Genomic DNA, 21,239 nt, shown 5'->3' with positions numbered 1-21,239 from the left:
ACAGCTTGTATCTTCTTGTGCTGCTGTATAACCTCATTTTCCCTCCGGGCATCAATAAAGCATTATCTTAATTACCTCATATTTACATCTGTATTCATCTTCTCTGTAGGTGTTGTCAGGATTTTTCTCCCTGTCTTGTTTTCTCTCAGTGGGAGCGGATGTACCGGCAGTATCAGCTATCTGTTTGTGTGAGTGGATTTTGTTTGGGAGAGTGTAGGAGCAGGAAGAGGGCTGAACTGGTCATGACCCTGACCCACCTCTGCCAGCAGATAAGAAAGCTTCAAACACACTGACACACACTCTCAAAAACAAACATGCACTTCCTGAAACACTATCTACACACTCTTTCACACACAAACTCACAGTCAAAGTAAGCGAAACAGGTGGTTCACAAAACCTGGCACACATTTTCATTAATGCACAGAAATCACACCAATAAAGACGTGAGATTATAACAATTTAACATCATTAACCACCGCTGTGCCTGCAGGGTTGAACAAACAACTTTTGTCCTGCAAGTGACCAAATTGTCTCAATCTGCTCCATCCTGCTTTGCTGATTTCTGTAGAATTGATTATTATGATACAGTGAGGGGAAACTGGTTGCATGGTCCACTTATATTCAAGCTTTCTTTAAATGTGAGGTTCAGGATGCATTTTGATAACCCCTACCTCTCGATTTTGATTGCCCACTTGCACTTTGAAAAAGTCAAAGGGTTAATGATGAAATCTTGCCTGAAAGGAAATGACCTTTAAGTTCATGTCTCAGTATTCTTCAAGAAGTACATAAACAAAAGCAACAACAACAACAGGCATTTTCACAGTCAGCTTGTTTGAAATCAAAAAGACCATAATTTTTTTAAACAAAATTAAATCATGACATTAGATTGTTGTTGGGATTTTCAAATCTTGCTGATGATTTGCACGGCATTCTGGGAGACTTCCTATAACATCAGTTTGGTGTGTGCCACTGGGAAATCTCGGTGTAAATTGCCACGCACTCTTTCCACTTCCCTCTATCTTTCTATCCCAACAAGAAATGGGAAATCCTAACTTGAGATTCACTGACTGTGAAAGTCAGGGCCAATACCAACTTTTAACAGGACAATTTTGCCAATTCCAATGCTGATACCTCTGTTTTTCAACACTTTTCTAGTCTGCCAACATTTTCTCTCCTGTCTGACCATGGAAAAAGATTGGTTGGTCTAGCTGGTCCCTTTTGCCAAGTCAAAAAATCTCAGATTTGATCCAGCAGCTAGATATACCAGATACAAGCATAAAACTGATTTTAGATCAACATTGGTTCATGCTAATCCATTAGGTCAACTGTCCATGATTGTAAACAGGGTTGATATTGGCTTAAACTGATGTTAAACAGATGCAACTGTGCATCTTTTACCCTAACCTTAGACATTAATGTGCCTAAAGTAGGGGTAGGGCTAAGCAGTGTGGGTAAAACGTGTAGTAGGATGGTGCCCAAATCAGCTGCTTCTCAAACACAATGAAGGGGAACGATGTTTGCTTGTTATTCAATTATTTTACTGATGTTACTTAAGTTAAAGATTTTATTATTACCAACTTCTCTGATTGTCTTGTTGTCTATATGCTCTGTTTAGTGGTGGGGTGGGAATCACTAGTGGCCCCACGATATGACATTAACACGATACTTGGTTCACGATTCAATATATTGCAATTTTAAACATTTTGCAATACACTGAGTAATGCAATACCATATTTTGCAATTTATTGCAATCTATAAAAATTTTTTGAACTTTTTAGTTGATTTAGCTATTAGTCTTGCCCTCATGTTTGTCGTATTTCTGCAGTATTTTATTTTCATGTAGCACTTCTTGAGAACTTCATATGTCATGTCCATCTCATTTGGCCCTGCTAGCATTCCTAATGTCGTTCCCCTGGTGCTGCCATGTTGTTGTACTAACTTTCTATCTGACCGTCATCTCTGCTGAACTCACTGGACAAGCACTTTTCCACATATTTTTCAATTATCACAGACTTTAGTACATATTAGAATTAATTTGAAAAAAATCAATATTTGGTGGATGAGATGATACGATATATCAGCAGACAAAATATCAGGATACTACATTGATGTTTTCTCCCACCCCTACTGTTTAGCATGTCATCTTGAATGGACCATGAACACTTCACTAAAAAAGTTAAAATTATGGATGTACTGATGGGTTCTTGTAACTGTATATGAGGCCAAACAATCTGGGAAAACAAAGTGATTGCAATCATTTTTTCCAACATTGCGATTGCAGTCTAATATGCAATTATTTCAAGTTCCTCATGCCATGTATATTTTTTAACAAAGACAAGCAATAAATTCTATATACAACAGCATTAAAGAGGTCAAACTAGGACCAAACAAGTGTGAAAAAAATATCTGATTATGATTAATTTGACTCACACAGCAAATTTGATGTCAATTGTTTTACTGAAGGGAGCTATCATTTTACGTCATTCTCATTCTGATGAAGAAAAACTTACAAAAACAAGGAAAGTAGGATTTTTCATTAACAGTTTAAAAGACAGTCACTTGAATGTTTGCATGATGTGTAGAGCAGAACATCTCTGCAGCAAAAAAAAGGTAATGAACTGGTGTTTTGGCACACATTTCAGATTAAATAATAAATATTACACCTTTTGCAATTTAAAAATGGCAGCAGGCCATATTGAGATTTAATCTAAAATTTGATTAACTGCCCAACACTACTGGATTTTAGTCCTGTGGTGACTCAGATGTATAGCTTGCAATTACAGGCACAGATGCCTGGAGTGCAGGAGAAATTAAGGGAAGGGGTAGCTACTGTTGACCACTATGTTGAGCTGCAGCACCAGTATTATAATTCTACATCTCTTAAAATCAATACGTTTGCATCGTATGATAACTGCAGAAAAACGGAGGTTTGGACCCTTAAACAGCACATAGAGCTGAATTCAAATCATTAAAAACAGCTAGGTCATCACCTCAGCATTACTTCAGTGATGTTTAAGTACCAGAACAGTGGTGGATACTCTTCCCACTCCACCACCCCCAGGTTGAAAGTCTATACAAGTACATACAGTGCAGTCATTACAGATGAGTGGTGCTAGCTAGCTTAAGCTCTTCACTATAACAGCATCACTGTCGGCTGTCCATCAGTTTTCTAGTTCTGTTCTCATCACAGATTTGCTTTCTTATCAGATGAAACAAAAACTGTCTTTAGTTTAAAAGATGAAAAAAGGGCTTCAACACATTGTGTCAGCAAAGACCATTAGCGTCTTCTACATGTACAGCAGCAGGAAGCCTTTCTTGACGTCATGTAAAAGCTATGAATAGCTGGATTGTCTGTAACAGAGGACTGATGCATGGGGCCAATGTTCTCAGTTCAGTTCAATGCTATTCTTGGTTTAGGGTGATTACATGCGCATGTTACAGCTCTGTCATCTGTGCATTAGTACTACTGTGCATTTTACTTTGTCAGCTGCACTGAAAAAATTCAAAACACTCCCAATGATTATCTGAAAGCAACAAAAATAAGAGATTCTTGAATTTACTGTTCTGAACAAGCAGTCCCTTCAAGTCTGACGTTTGTGTGAACACTTCAGGACACAGTTTGCTACCATGGAAATATTTTTGAGAGCTCTAAACAAACTTTATCAGAACATTAGCAAACACATTTAACCAAATTAATTGAAGATTCAGCTTCACTACAGATATCTCATGTTTGCATTTCTTCACATTTAAAAGTAGATTGCATCATTTGCATGCTGCACAAAGAGGTGCTTCGAGCTAAATATGGTACATCAGCATGTTATCAGAGTTAGAGAGTTGCATCCCCAGAGAAACTGAATGTTTTGTACAGCTGTGTCAGCAGAATGCCAACGCTAAGCACCAAGAGTCTGACTTTATCCAGCAGAAGGAAAAGAGGAGGGTTGACAAGCCATGTAGTAAATCAGCTGACCAATAAGACACGGTCAGAGGACGCAACGTTAAAGATCACACTCATGCTGCTTTCACATGGATTCAGTCAGAGGGCAGACAGATGGACAGCAGCATGGGAAAACAGACAAAAACGCTTCCTGTCTACCAGACGATTGTGCTTTTTTCTTGTGTGTTCTTTACTTTTTCTGTTACAGAAGATGGAAGATTAAATGATTCCTTTATGGTGGAAACAGTCCTTTTTTTTTTTTTCTAAACCAGAGACATGTTTAAGCTCATACAGCACCATGTGCACCCTGGTTTGGTGAACAGTGTTTATTTGGCTGGAGTCTGAACGTTTGAAATGTTTATTTCAAAAAAAGGGCATGGATGTTATCAGTTCCAAAATTCCCTGCAAGATTTTTTCTAACCAAATATCCTGCTTTGAGTACATTTTTAATGGCCTTCAAGGCCTTTCAGAACGAAATGTTTTTCCCCATTTCAGATTTATCCAATTGCAATGTCTAAATGTCCTAAAACCAGCTGTTGGCAATTTGAAAACCTGAATCACACCATCAGCGGGCCAGTGCTGAACTGTGATGGTTCAGATCACACAGCTGCAACTGTCCTATTCAATGCTCCAAAACAAATGCATGATCTGAACTGGGCTTTATAGCTGCAAATAGTGATGGGATTTCGTCATAATTTCAGTATTCAAGTAGTAACTAATAATATGAAAACAAATCTGCTCCACAAGGACCAACTGGCCCACAGTGTTCTGGTGCACTGCTCATCAGTACTTCAAACCCAGCTCTAACTGGAACAACAAAGACATGTAAATGTGACTGGGGGTTATTAGTTGTGCCTGAACTGTAAAATGCAAACATCAATACAGATCTCCATAGTATGAACAACACAGTCCAGAATCTATCAACTCAATACCTTCACAGACCAAAACATGCCACTCTGAGACAAAATAACTATGAATTTATGGAGAGATCAGCACATAAGTCTGGACGTGTTGTCAGCACTGTATTCACCTGCTTTTTACTACGGAATTGATACTGGCAGATATGAAAACTCCTGACAACATTAACAGCCGATTTATCAGTTGCACATGTACAAACTGAATTTAAATATTGTTTAAAAAAATACAAGTGAACTGTCAAGTTTAGGTAGTTGCTACTGCAGAAATGTTCTAAAAGGCAACAAAATTAAGAGACCGACAACAATCAGCAGGAGAAACTTTATGGATTTTATTGGCACCAGCAGGCGGACACATCCGTCCCTGCCATAAGGGATGGCAATGGCAGAATTTGCAAGATATGCTTAGTCCATGTGTCTTTTATCTACATATAGCATGTACTTGAGTAACATAACAGATCCTATTTTTCAGCCAGGTTAAACATAAATTTTCCATCACATTGCCCATGATGCTACACTCTCTAGGAAGTGTGAGCCTCAATCATTCTAAATAAAGCTCCAATATTAACATCAGATGCTCGTGATCTTCAGCCCTCAAGCGACAACGCAATAAAAACAGGCATGATTCTGAAAATCACTGCATGGGCACATGAACACTGATTCATTACTGTCTGTCAACTACTGGTGTAAAGAAGAACTGATCTGGATGGGTTAACTAATCTTATTATCAAAGTCCTGAGTGCATCGGTCCGTGGAGGCCTGGATCAGTAAAAATGTAACATGATTCCATCCATGCACCGGTTTTTAACAGTTACACTGTTTGCAATAGCGTTTTAACCTGTTATTCTTCTGTACAAGAACAGAAACAAAGCTCTGTCCCTGTATTTATTCCAAATCCATTTAATTGTTAAATTTGCTTTAATTGGTGCTTCTGGAGCAAATTCAGTATTTAGTTTTTCTGTTGTCAGGATTAATAAAGCCAGTGAAGTTACAAATACAGGACGAGAAAGATATATCTATCAGTAAAAACTCATCTTTATATTTGTCTAACAACTAACCATTAAAGAGAGACACCTGGACAGGTGTGTGATAAAAAATAATTTTATAAAACACACTGTCAGAATGTTAGCCTGGGATTTAGTCTCTTTTATAAATAAACTCAGACAGTAAGACTACAAATAAATTATCTTTTTTCCCCCTTTTCTCTCAGTTTTTCTAAAGTAAAAAGTTATTCAGATTCCATGATCAGTTTGCAGCAGATTGAGCAGAATCAGATTGGATTGGACCAAATCATTCTGTATTTTAATGGCCTGTCAGTGAATCGAAACACAGCCTGTGAACTGAGATTCAAATCACATCATCTTGAGAAGGAGATATTCACACCTCTACTGTCAACACGGTTTACTGTGCCATCCACAGATGCAAGTTAAAGCTGTACCATGCAAAGACAAGGCCATACGTGAACACGATCCAGAAACACCACGGTCATCTCTGGGCCAAAGCTCATTTAGAATGGTCTGATGCAAAATGGAAAACTGTTCTGTGGTCAGATGGTCTTTGGAGTCACAGCTACCACCACAGTTGTTATTGCTGTAATCTAAGTGTTGCTGCAGAAGTCGCACCTTTTTGTTTATCATTTCCTTACTACATACTGTTTCTTACCACTAATATTCAGTTAGATGAACCCATAAAGTTTGGTTGTCACACTAAATTAAATGAAATAGTCTAACAGCATGTGCTTACTTGAATAATGACAGCTACACTGCATACTCAAATACTAGATTACTCATACCTATCCCTAGTTGCACAGTCTCTCTGCTGGCCTTACCAATATTAACTTAATATCTCCATCTACACATCTGTGACCTCTGAATCCAAACATTTACGCTCTAGGGATATGTAGCATCAGCTTAAATTGTATAAAATGTCGACTGGTCATTATGATTATGTTTGATAGGGTGATTAAAAGTGATACTACCCAACAAACTCCCTGGATGCAGAGTATCACTCTTTAATTAGCATCATGAATATCACTGTGGCATGAGGAGAGAAGCAAAGCTTGATAGGCCTCACAGCAGTTTAAATGCTTCAATTGATCACTCGCCTTTTATACAAGGGTTTCTGCAAACAGCCAGTTGTTTAGAGGCAAATATTCAGAGAGCCTCTTACTGATAATTTGATTTTCTCACAACAGCTACATGTAATTTCATCTGTGGAACATGTTTTTTTAAAGTAAAACAGTAATTCAGTTAGGTAAGATTCTTTCAGATGGTTTGATGAGAATACACAAAAATCTCTGATGACAAAACTTTGTCCGGAAAAGACAGGAAATCTTTCCAGAGCTGATTAGCAATGAGCAGTATTGATTGTCGTTTCATGTCAGCTAATGCTCTTCATATTTCATGCTGCCTGGAGATAAAAACAAAGCACTTGCTGTAATGCACTCACTCGTGGTCACCAAACCGCAGAAGACTTTGTGGGACAAACACCGGAGTAAAACTGCATTTCCCATCAGAATTCAAATAAAAGTAATTTGAAGGAAAACCGGAGCTATTGTCCAATAATCTCCAACATGTATCATTCACATTCCAGCTCCTTCGATCTCTTTGCTCTGCCCTCAGCCTCTCCATGTGGTTATCATTTCTGCAGTGATACGACTGGAAGGAAAGGGGGAAATGCCTTCATGTCTGTTGATGTTTGTGTCTTTGTGCTGTGTGCCTTTGTGTATACCCTGGCATCTGTTGTGCTCTCTGTCCCATCCAGCTGAGTATTTACAACCAGCTGTAGTCGGGTACAAGGGCAGAGCTGCAGTGCCTTTGGGAAGATGTATGGAGGCATGTGAACCCGGCCATCGCTCACCGCCATCGTCTCCAACAGTAAAGTGCTTCAGTCTGGACGCTCACCTTCCCTAACAGGTCGGTCTGAATACAAAACAAGTCTGAGACAACGGGACGGATGGGAATGAGCTCGTGTGTGTGAGCGTGAACGTCGGGACTCGTCTATATAATGCTCTTTCAAAGAGTCCTTGAGCTTACCTGCCAAATCCAGACCCAGCAATATACAAGCAGTAGTAAAACCTGCCAGGAGTGTGTGTATGAGAGAGAGAGAGAAAGAAAAAGAGTGGAAATGTGGGTGTGTGTCGACCACAATGTCAGCCAAGATACTAACAGAGCTTTTATTCCAAGTCTTGGTCTGCTGCCATCTCTTACCCCCAAAGTCGGACCATGAGGACGGATAAGTAAATGGAGAAGAAAGAAAGAAAATAGAAAGAAAGAAAGAAAGAAAGAAAGAAAGAAAGAAAGAAAGAAAGAAAGTTTATAGTGTTCAATTGCAAGATGAAACCTCAAACAGATTGATTTATGGAGGCTAAAATGCAGGAAAATATGTACATATGTGGGAAAAATTGTACGCAAGGTAGGGATGGGGGAAAACACCAGCATCATTCTGAATTGCTGGTGTCAAATGTTGAATTTTAAACCCAAAAAATGCAGTATCCTATTAGATTTCCTAAGAATCTGACTCACTGCAACATTTCATGATCCAAACGACAGAAAATGAAAGTAACATAAACAGAAGTTTTATATATAAGCACTGCAGGGTAATTCAGACAGTGATGGGAAGAGGGATGAAATAAGTAAAGTGGCAAAACCAACCACAAACAGGGACATTTTCCATTATTGATATCATAATGTATTTAACTGTCTTACAATGAATCAGTGGCAGAGAAATGCTAAATGGTAAAGTATAAATGTAAACAAGCTTGTATAGCACTTTTCTAGACTCGACACGCTTTTACATCATGTCACATTTATCCATTTAATCTACATCCACACACTGATACCAAAGGCTGCTATGTAGAGATGTTCCAATATTTTTTCCTCCCGATACCAACGTGTTGGGTATCAACCAGTGTGAAATTTCTGGACTGACTGTGAAGACTGGCCAATTGTTTTAGACTTATATTTGACTCAGAGCATGGCTCAACAAATAGAACTAAAATGCACAGCATCTCTGTGACCCTAAATTTTTCTGCGGATTATTGAGTTTTACTGCTAAATATTAAAATAACAATAATACAGGGGGCTGCATCACAGTCTCTCTCTATCTCTCTCTCCGTTGTGCTCTATTCAGGCAGAATGACGTGAATACAAAACAGCCTGCCATTGGCTGACAGACCCTCACAAAGGGTAAACAGTATGACGCTAAGCATTCAAGCTAGTGGTAATAAATGATTGGATTAAAATGGGTAGAAAGACGTTCAATATTTACTGGTTTACTGGTGTGGATTTAATCATTAAGGTCCCGAAAAGTCACACGTGTTGAAGGCTTGCTGAAAATGCTACTCAAGGGATTCAAAGGCATCAATAGCATTAATGGGAAGACACAACGGATAGTTCAAGAGGAAAAACAAGTAAGAGGCAACAATTTATGGTTCAAAAGTTACTAAACTTTTCATAAACTGTGTCACTTCTTGTTATGTATGACAGCACTGGTCTGGAGGGCATTTTAACAATCGCATTCAGAGAAAAACTGTCCTGTAACCACCATTCTTTGCTGCTGCGATGGGCCCTTTGGTTCTTCTTTGCTGCTCTAAAAACTGCAGCTCGTGCATGCGTTGTTTTCCAGCGGCGTGGAAGAGTTGACTTCATAGCGCTAGCATTTAGCATGGCTAAACAAAGCAAATCTGATCGGTGCATAAACTCCTGTGCTCGCTGATACTAATACCTGCATCTTAAGCAGTATAAGACATATTTCCGATACTGGTATCAGAATTGAGACATCTCTAATTAAACACACTTGACACAGCAGTGGGAGCAATTTCTGGTTAAGTGCCTTGTAAAAGGACATTCCTACATGACTGCTAGAGCTGGGGATCAAACCCCTGACCTTCAAAATGAGAGATGACTGACTATTCTACAGAGCCACAGTCGCTCTATTGCTGAATTGTACTCATATCGTTATCTTGGGCCACATATCTACCAAATTAACTGCAGTTTCCACCACTGATGGTGTTAGACACATGAAAACAGAATTTTGCAGAAAGTACTACAAAAAAAGTTGATCTGGGATCAGAACAGATCATTTTTCAGAGATCAGTATGTGAAAATACTACAGATCAGGGATGGGCATAGACAGTATTTTCAGTACTGGAGTACCCTCATTACAGAACACCAGAGTAATGATCAAGTTTCAGTCACTCGCAACATACTAAAGCCATATTACCTATTTGCCTGGTGTACTGGCCACTTTTTTGACATGTTCAAGTCAGCCCTCAACTCTGTTCCCCTTTCTCATACATCATTTCAACTCTCACAGCTGTCGCTCACCATGATGCTGGCTTTGATTCACACACAACAAAAGCTGTCACCTTGCAAACACAGCTAAAGGTTCATTTATGCTCAACGTTTGAAATACAGATACAGATGGATCTTTTCGTTCTTTCTCTACGTTCTTTCATCCGCACTTCAGCACAGTCTTATGAAGCTTACAGATACAGACCAAATGCTGCAATACCACTGCAAGTCGTGAGGGCAGTGGTGAGCAATGTAGCCAAGAATTCAAGCCAGAGCAACAAAATGCAATGAATAAGTATTATTTCTTAAAATGGCAGACTTTCTAAATCATGTATTATTGTTCAGTTGATATTTGATTGAAAATTGAAAACCAAATAAACAAAAAATTGTCTTTTTTTATCATTTATTTGTTTATAAAACAAATCAGATAATGGAAAAAGGCTTATTCTCTTATTGTTGTTTCTGTCATAAAATCTTTTTTTTTTTTTTATTTAACCTTTGTTTTACCAGGAGAAAACCTCATTGAGATTACAAATCTGTTTTTCAAGAGTGTCCTGGCCATGACAGTTGCAGTGAACAGACAAAAACAGTCATACACAAACAACATAATACAAAATATGTAGTCCATATGCAGCAAAGGTACACATGCAACAATTTAAGCAACAACCTTTTACCAGAATCAGCCATAATTGTGAATTAATCAAAGCATCCGCAGCCAAATGCGTCTGCCTCCAAGTCTTTCAGCTTTCTCTTAAAAATGCCTAATGAGATCAGTTCAGTGAGTTTCAACTCTTTTGGTAAATAAACAAGAAATGATTCTTTTTTTATTTTTTATATTTATGTTGGGATCAAAAATGTGATATGAAAAAGGGTGGAGCACCGTAGAGCTCTCGCTTACTGTCATGATCTATGGAACACAAACACCAGCAACGAGTTACACTGCTCCGCAGTGATGGGCACATGATTCTTGGGATGCTTTTCTGAGCACAACACCTGCACAGAATTATGCAAATGAATAACGTTATCAAACTGACTGCTTGCTGCTGTTTTGTCGCTTTCCATTATTCCATCCAAACCTAAATATCCAAGATCAAAAAAACAAATAGTGATTTCTTTTTTTATATCACTTCAGACATGAAAAACAGAAAATAAACTTTTTCATTATTCAATTTGTTTTTTATGAAATGAAAATGTGTAAAACATATATTAAAAATATAAAATCTAATGAAAAATTAGCCGCTTTTCATTCATTTGTTATTCGATTACCAATGAAATATTAACTGAATTAATGATACACAGATTTGCTTGTGGCCATTCTTTCATATTCCATTCTTTATTCCAACATAAATATCCAAAATATTAAAAAATGAATCATTTCGTGTTTATTTTTTTTTTGATTCATTAACGAAAATGAGAAAACGAGCAATTTTTCATTACCCGATTTGTTTTTTTAAACAAATAAATGTAAAACAGACTGTTTCTCAACTTTTTGTAATTCCGTTAGCAGTCAAATGTCAACTGAAGGAGTAATACACCGGTTCATTCTGGATAAACACTACCAAATATTGTGCGAGTTGTTAAAAACTATAGGTTAGCTCACCTGGATAGACAACTAAAATTGAACTGTTGGGCTGTGTGTGGACAGAAAGCAGCAATGAAGGAGTTATTTAACATCCACCCCAACATAATGTGCATGGTTGTAACATTTAAAACACACATACAGTATCTTTTTAAGGAAAGCATAAAGAAGCCTTAACCCTCTCCACTCATCATCACAAAATCCCAGACCATGACGTTAAGCATCAAACTAGCGTTTGATGGCATGCAAGTTTAAACTTGTAATACATATCTTTCACTGCATACCTCCATTATGGTTTTAATCAAAGTACTGTGTACTTCCACACATCACTTTTCCTGGTACAGCTGACATGTAAAGTTACATGAGCTGAACTATTGTAGCCACAATCAACCATGAAGTGTGAAACTCTCAGTGCCTTTGCTGTCCTTAATGGCTCTCCTCTTCTCTCTGAAAGTATGATTGAAAAAAGCCTGAGCCACACACGTGCGTGCAGAGCAGAGAATTGAGCGTGGCTTTTGTTGTACGTTCACTTCTGAGTGTTACCACCATGTCAAATGCAGACAATGATGTTTGCTTTTTTCTCATTTAACCTTGCTCTCCCTCTCATGTGTTGAACCAGATAAGAGGGGCCAACTTTAAATGGTGGGCCGACACACAGCATTCGATTAATTTTACTCATTATAAGTCACCTTTTTGTATGCATAAATCGTACTTCTGCTGCGCTGTAAAATACAAAGATAAAGGTGGTGGGCTGGGGAAGTATGTAGGCATTGTAGCATGGGCACAAAGTTGTCTCCATCTTTGATTTACTGATTCTTGATACTAGAGAAACTTTGATGCAATCTCAAACTTAAGTCCATGTCAACTCTTACATAAATCCACAGCCAAACACACTACGGAAAAGTTCTTGTTGTATGGGATTTCCCTGCCTCATTCCATCACTGCAGTAATGTGCATCTGTGTGGATGTTATGACAGCCAATCACAAGGGAGGACAGGGGAAGTGGCCTGAGTATGTAGAGACAGCACGCTGCAGATTACACAGATACAGCAAGGACACAGATTCAGGAAGTTTTCTGGTTATGTGCTGCAAAAAGTCACAGAATACCAATCTCCTTATTACTATTTCTCTGCTTCAGCTGCTGTTAACATATTTTCTGCCTCCTGTCTGCAGCCTTTCTTATCATGTTCATGTTCCTCCCTCTGCTCTCTCATCCTCTCACTCTCCCCTTTATCAAGTTTTCTCTCACAGCTCTCTCCTCAGACAAGAGGGGCCATTGTATTTCCTGAGATGCCTCAGAGTCCCAGGCCCAGCATGCCTGTGCACAAAGACAGTGTGTGTTATGAGTGTGTGTCCCAGTTAGAGAACAGCTGTCACATTCAGCCATCACATGCCGCACAGCTGAGACTCAGTGCTACCATCTCTGACAACTTTCCCCCTCTATCTTTATCTCTCTGTCGTAACTTAGGCAGGAAGATTTTCTTGGTGGTTGCTGTCATGTTTCCATTTTTATATCAAGATTTCTCCGTTTCTACCCTGTCTCTTTGCTCTCCTTCTGCCCTCCTACTTTATCCCTTCTGTCCAGACAGAGTAGGAGTCCAGGGCTCAGACCAAAGGCAAACACACAGACCTGACTACATCCACAGAGGAAGGATCAACATGAGACAAAGTGCTTGAATCTGTGATTTAAACTGTAGAGTAGGTGTATAATACAGTTTCATCACTATCCCACATAGTCTGGCTTTGTTTCACAGAGGCATACTGCTTTCTACTGTCCAAATAAAAGATCATTTCTACAAGTTATGTAATGTGATATGAATATGTTGATCAAGCCCTCCCTCAGCCCAAGTATAGACCATTTTTTGTGGGTTTTTTTTTTTTTTTGCACAGTGACGACATGTTTTGTTGGTGAAACCCAGAGGTAACTCGTGTTCAGATCACATCAGAAAGCTATGGACCATCTGGAGGCTGTCTCCAATTACTTTGTTTTAGTTTAGAGTAAAAGTTCAGTCAGTCAACTTACATTTGTCATTGTTCAACCTTTTTTTCCACCAGCATAAGATGTTTTGTTTGTTTTGTCCCTTAGCCTCTAGCGTCATCTGTCCTCATAGAACTTTTTCACATTCAGAAGTTTAGGAGTGAAGAAATAACATCTAAAACCTCCACTCGGAGCCTACAGGTGGATGCTGGGGTGGAGGTGGGTTAAAAGAGAGCACAGCACTGATTCAGGGCAGAATTGGTAAACCACTAATACTTAGCATTTGGGAAAGGGCAGAGCCTTTTTTAGACCTGATTCCACTCTCGAGACGAATCTTAGCAAAAGTGTTTCTAAAGATTATCTCACCAGATTCCCTTTCAAATTTGCACAAAGGAAGATAGTATCTGCTAGAGTTTCGAATCAGAAATATGAAATGCGCAGTATTTACGATATGAAAACTTCTTTTGTGGGGGGAACAAGTGCAGCCAAAGATGCACTCTGTGGATTGTTATATTGAACAAAAGAAATGCCAATGGGGCAAGCAAGCTGACTGAAGAAGGAAGCACCACCAGCATAGGCTTGGCAATAAAAGTAAGCATTAAGGATGGGAATCACAGGGTACCTCACGATACGATACGCGATACATGGTCCATGATACTGATATTATCACCATACAACGATACTGCGATAATCGACATATCACAAGAAAGTTCTATACAGATAAATTACAAAATATGTCTTACTAGAGAATACAAAATAGTTGTGAAACGGTCAAGTGCAGGATTTTTTAATTTATTCACTGCACTATAGTGTCAGTTTCCAGAATTTGACACACACTGAGCTTAAACACTGGACATAAAGCACATAAAGTCTTAGCACATTCATGTGGTTTATATACATAAACAGTATATATATATATATATACACAGTATATATATATATCTACTATGTAATTTTAAGTTAATATGGAATATAACACAACAGAATTAAGCTATTAAAAATATATAGTCTTGCATCATCTAGCATTTTACCTACCTTTGTGCAATCTGATTAGGGTTTTCCTCATTTGCTGCACTGAATTAAAATACTGGAATAAATCAATATAGAGTAAATGTACTCCAATCTTTAATATTTCACGTTGTATCACTTTTTATGTCATCATGTAACGACAAGGTGCATGCCTGTTGCCAGTTAGCAGGACCTGCTGCCAACTAGCAGTCAGGGGGTGAAACTACACCACAAACTGCCACACCAACAAAGTAAATTACTAATTAATAAAATATCGATACAGTATCACGACACGAAATATTGCGATATTTTAGTGTATCGATATTTTCTCCCACCCCTTGTAAGCATGCAGCATGAAGTTAGATGGACGTCAGAAATGGAGGAGCAACTTGCTGATTTGAAGCAAGTCGTGAATGTAGTTGTCAGCCAACAGCTAGCCACATTTGGCTTGTTCACACTAAAATCATGTGTGAATGAGCAACCATGTTACTGTGTGATGTGCTGTGCTCTTATTGCATACCACACACTATCTGAACAACACTGTAAAATCTGTCTTTATTCATAGGAGGGAATGACTGGATACTGGCCGGGCCAATCATTGTGCAAACAGACCAGCGTTTTGTGACACCGCGTATCCAGGCATTAGACAGAGGCTTTTTTTTAATTCCAGCTTGCTGCCGTTTTACCGTGAGTTTTTAAAACCTTTATATTTTTGCCTGAAAATTTCACTACTTTCAGGACAAAAAAGTTGCTTAAGAAAAAGGAATATTTTATTTTGCACTTTAAACTCTTGGATCAGCTCAAAGAGGGCCTTTTGGTAGCATTTCTCTATACAAAAAAATCACCTCTTCCCCCCAAGGGGAGTTCTCTACTGCTGCAAACATCACCTGAAAGAACCAGTGAGAAAAAATGTTGGCTTTGTGGGAGTGTTACACCAAAATCATCAGCACCAGTACTGGTCATCGGCTAAATAGTTATTTGGAGCATCTGCACTGATTTTTATTTCATTTTTTTTCATTTCTAGTTTAACTTGTGCTAGAAAAAGGTGCAGGCTGCTGCTACTACTATATAATAGACAACCATAAACGCCTACATTTTACTTAAAATGACTTCTTCAATGATGCATGTTATAGAAATGGAGGTCATTTTTTTGGCTTTCATATTCAGCAGCAATAAGACATCTTTCCACCTAAAACAGGGACATGGTTTTCTTCGCAGTGTTTCTCTCACTTCCACTGTTTTTCAGACAGCACTGTTGTGAAGTAATCATGATGTCTACTTTAAATTGGTCCATACAGTATGTGCTTTATAACCTCTGTACCACTGAAATATGAGCTTATTTCTCTGCTTCTAACTTAGCTGCATTGCTTTCTGAGGTCCTTGAATAAAAGCTGTTCCCGACTTTTATCAGTTAATTAAATCTAACCTTCATGCTTTTCAAGTTTGCTCAAGCTCTGCTGATTTTACATTTTCATTCATGTTTTTTTCCTACAATTTCCTTCAAGGCAAACGATAAACAAAACAATTTCATATGCAATATACAAAAAGCTTAATCACTCATGGCATAGCACATGTTCTCTGACTGTGCTATTTTTATAATTAGCCATGCTTGTAAGGACTAATTCAAATGTTAAATAAACAACACGTGGGCTGTGTTCATGCAGCACTTTAAAGCTCTTTCACATGCACACAGTAAGCAACAAGTGCTGAGGAATTTGTCATCAGTCCAAACACTGTGTAAACCCCCAGTTCTAGTCCCAGTGAGAACCATTAGCACACACCTGCACACACAACACAGCTCTGCTATTACAACAACAGACGGCCTGGTTACTGAGTTTGGCAACACAAAATCACCAATAATGACCAAGCAGATGTCTGTCTGCCCATATACTATCTCTCTCTCTCACTCTATCAAACATCATTTCATCCACAGGTCACTTTTCAAACATATAACGTTGGTTCTTAACTCTTAATCTGTCACTTAAACCAAGGCAAGTGTGCAGGATAACAGCTGGACTGAGGATATAAAATCCAATATTACCTATAATGATCAGGCACAAGTCTGTCTTATGTCTTTCATCTCCCCCTCCAATAGCAATATTTCATCCACTAGTTATCTTTTTAACCATATAAGGTTGGTTCTCAACTGCTAATTTGTCACATTTGTTACTTATACCCAGGCAGGTGTAAGATTACTGCTGGACTGAGGATATAAAATGTAACATCACCTGTAATGACCAGGCAGGTGTCCACCCCCCCCAGTTTTTTTGATCTACTACTTATATTTATATTTAAAACAAAAAAACAGTATTTCATCCACTGGTTATCTTTTTAAGCTGGTTATAAACTATTGATTTGTCACAGAACCCAAACAATTGTGCAGGTTTACTGCTTCTTAAAGCAATAAAATGCGAGATGGGTTGATTTAGGTTTCATTTTGACACTTGTAATGACACACCTATGAACCAAACAGACAGAAAAATGTACTACTGTCTACTACTGTTATCACCTTGGTTAGTGCTAACTCAATGAAAAGTACTATAGACAACTAAGAGTAAAGCCACCATGGAAAAAAAGACACCTGTTCCAGACAATTTACTAATCAATAGCTACTGAAAGGGAGATTATTAGGGGTACATAATACTGGATTTCTGTCGATATCAAATATGCAGATGTTTGCAAAATAATTGTACCTGGTACTTCGATCGATACCGATAATTAAACGCAGTTCCAGCTAGGGCTGGGCAACCAATCAAACTTTGGATGAAATCGCACCAGATACAACATTTCTTTAATTTTAAATACAAGTTTAATACATTGTTTTTGGCAGAGATGTTCTGTTCAGCACATCATGCAAACATTCAAATGTTAGATTTTCAAGAATAGTTTGCAAAAAAATCCCACTTTCCTAATTTTTGTAAATGTTTGTCTTATTTGAAATGAGAAAGACACATAATCATCATTCCTTTCAATACAAAAATTCATGAGTTTGCAATGAGTCAAAATAATCACAATTAGATATTTTCAGAATTGTTGATCCTTTGTTTTATCTAACAATATTGTGTTCTTTATGTATAGAATGATTTATTCCTTGTCTGTTGAGAAATACATAAGATGAGGAACCTGAAAAATAACTGCATATTACAGTTGCAATATTAAGGGGAAAAAAAATCACAATTAGATTGTTTCTCAAAATGTTCAGACCTAGTTCAGACCTAAAACTTCAGTCCGTAAAATACACAGTGAAGTTTTATTATAAAAATCAAGACATTTCAGTCCTTTAAACACACTTTAAAGTGTAGTAAATTATGATGAATAAAGACAAGGACCTCAGCTGACGAAATTTTATTGGACCAGCCTAAAACTCCGCCCCCTCGCTTTGTTTGTACAGCCCATATTTAGAGCTGACATGCAGATTTTATAGCCAAAATACTGGTTGCAAATATTGGTAAAAAAAAAAAGTCATATCTGCCGATACCAAATAATTTACTTTTTTAGCTAAAAGTAACATCATACTGATGATATTGTGCACCCCTAGCACCTTTTAGTGTTTTGGAGAGTGTGCATATAAAGATCTGTTTTTTGTGGATTTTTGATAGTTCAGACCAGAAATTCAGAATTCTAGCATGGTGCCACACCATTTATCTATTTACGATCGCATTTGCAATGTCAGGCTGTAAAATTACATAATGGCATAAAAGGCTGCAATTATGCTAAAGAAGTTCATGAAAGGAAAAACTTTTATTTTTCTGGATATTGCAGCAGTGGTTGTGATTGGCTGCCCAGAAACCCTTTTGAAAGAAAGACTGCAAGGCGAGTATTTAGGGTGTAGTATGCTTGATCTGAGGATAAAATTTTACTTTTGGACTCCTGCATACAAAAAGCTGAAGAGAGTATAATCCAGGTGGGTGGGTGGGGGGATTTCCTATTAATATAAAAGCATATTAAAGCAATAAAAATATCACTATTAGCTACACTTGCTGATTTTAGTGCACTGGACATATCTGTATCAGCCTGATACATCAGACCAAACATACAGAAAAGTATAAAAGAGTGTAAGAGACTGCGGAACAGGGGAATAACATTTGGATGGCACATTATTTAAAGTAATATCTTTACCCTAACACTGTCATGAAGACTGTTTTTAAGGGTTCAGAGCTAAAATTGTTCGAGTACTCTCTATGTTGTCTCTAGTTTCTCCTTAGCATGTCAGTAGCACCATAACTCAGTCTTAACTGCATTAAAAGCTGCCGTGTCCTACCTCTGCGTTGAAACTCCTGTCATCTCCCGCTGCATGCGCCCCAAGCGCACACATGCACAGCGCGAGGACGGTCCGTCTCCACAGCAACAAGAAGCAGCTGCTCCGCGAGGAGGAAGAGGAGGAGGAGGAGGAGGCCATGGTCCCGGCGCGAGGGAGCTCAGTGGGCTCGGAGTTGAACGATGTTTGTGAGGAGTTTCTTCTATAGTGTTGATATCTCGAGCGGTAAAAGCTAAGATAAAAGCTGCTGTGAACTGCTTCCTACAAAAAGGCGGTCAAGTCTCTCAAACAGTGCACGTGCTTCCTAAAACAGAGCTCCATTTCTGATTTATTATTAACGGACCCTCCATCAGGCTATCTGACTCACTCACAAGTCTTCTTTTACGACCTGAGCAACCTTTCTTTACACTGATCTGTTTATGTGTCACCCGCCAGAGGGCTCGTCTTATTTCATTAACCTCAAAGTCACCGCCTGATTTGTAACCTTGAAAGTGCACTTCACTAAAATCTGCAGCAATGCCCGTTATCAGCTAAGAGGATATCTACCGCAGACATGGTATGGGAAAGAATGAACCATTAACATGTTTGACTCCTTATTAACATTGCCTCAAACCTAAGAAAGTGCAGTAACAATGAACCTGAGAAAGTTACAAACTCTGACACGACCATATAAAAACTTCACCGCACCTGACCGACTCCTTCAGCAGCAGATTAATGTCGTTTCTGAGGACGAGCACGGCTTTTAACACCAACGACCCCTCTCGTAAAATAACCACAGACGGTGTCTTTTCCCTCTAAATCCAGTTTTTCTGTTTCTTTAAGGGGAATCTTCTCGAAAGCCGGTAATTACTCAGCTTATCGCTCCTGTCCTGAGTCTTTGGCTCTGTGTTGTCTTCCTACCGGAGCAGGACAGATAGTGGACCACTGTGCGCGGTGTGTCGGCACCAAACATGGAAATGACTGCGTCAAGTTTGTCAGCACGGAAACAACGGCTTCCTGCTGCTACCTTCAAAATAAAAGACGCGCTCGCTTTGACGGCTCGTAGGGGAGACTGGAGACAGTTGCAACACTTTTTACTCAGAGACTATTTGGACTAGGGACACCAAATCTGTACATTTAAACTTACATGTGTCTGCTAATTACCGATAGCCTACCATTTAGAGATGGCTACATACGACACATCAATCACAATATTTATTTGAATAGAGGAATTCAGATGCTGCAACTGACCCCAAACCTGTGGACAGTTGCAACATATTAAAAACAACTTTAAATTTCACTCATTAACTCTAACTTCTGCTTTTTGTCTCAGTAAGCACAGTATTCCTACAATGTTAAAGTATAATATATTTAATAAGTTTTGTTTAGTGTAAAACACAGGCCTACCTTGAGTCAATGTGCAGATGTTACCGAAGCTATAAAAACTCAATATTTTAGTGTGGGACAAAAAGAATGGAAAAATTTGCAATACAATAAACATTTATTAAACATGTTTAAGTGAACAAAATTCAAACTGTGTTAAAACTCCAGTGAATATAAACTTCCATTTTAAGTTTTGTTAAATATATATTAATATATATATTAATATATTAATTCTCATTGTCTGGTGGCCTGTTCTGTTCATCATGAGCAATGAAATATAATAATTGTGCCTATTTTGAACTAAAAATCTTCAAAAATACTTTTGTGTGGTCTGTTTTGATATGACTAGCCCAATTAGCATGGGGACAGTTGCAACAGTTGCAACCGTCCCCATGGTATCAGTCATGACAAAACATCATGTGCTAGCTAGCCACACTGACATTGACACATGCTAACCATGTCACTGAATAGTCAACAAAACAATGACTCAAACTAGGTAAGTTTGGATTAATTCATACAACATACGACATCATGACAAAAATACAGCTCATGAAAAATACCCCCAAAACAACTTTGTCTTGATACAAGCAGGACCAGATGTTATATGGCCTCTCTTCTTGGTGCAATAATACCCAACTGCAGCCGCAGGTACCGTACAAACCACGCCCCCTACAAAACACGCTCCCTACAAAGCACGCCCACTTCTGCTATTTTCTTAGTTTAAGGCTAACTGAGATTAGTTAAGATAAGCCTTAATTAGCTTTAAGTTAGGTTTAGCATTTTAATTTCTACTGGTTAGATTTAGGGTTAGCTCATTGGGGTAGGTGTGTATTTTAATTAATTAGCTTCCTGGGGTTAGGTTTAGCATTTAAATTCTACTGGTGAGGGTTCGAATTAAATTATTGTATGGAT

The 21,239-nt window shown here is 38.3% G+C and overlaps 1 protein-coding gene across 1 annotated transcript in view; it reads right to left on the bottom strand.

Moving 5' to 3' along the window:
- The window catches only part of mmp15b (matrix metallopeptidase 15b), a 78,759-nt gene extending 58,901 nt beyond the window's left edge, over positions 1-19,858 (bottom strand). Inside the window, exon 1 of the mRNA XM_041784492.1 lies at positions 18,969-19,858. Coding sequence (XP_041640426.1) covers positions 18,969-19,106 — 138 coding nt within the window. The 5' untranslated portion in view covers positions 19,107-19,858. The remainder of the gene's footprint in view (positions 1-18,968) is intronic.
- Positions 19,859-21,239: the final 1,381 nt, after the last annotated feature.

The sequence above is a fragment of the Cheilinus undulatus genome, linkage group 1 (assembly GCF_018320785.1).
Source record: "Cheilinus undulatus linkage group 1, ASM1832078v1, whole genome shotgun sequence".
Classification (NCBI taxonomy): domain Eukaryota; kingdom Metazoa; phylum Chordata; class Actinopteri; order Labriformes; family Labridae; genus Cheilinus; species Cheilinus undulatus.
Note: the sequence above shows the minus strand (reverse complement) of the source record. Positions and strands in the feature narration are given on the sequence as shown.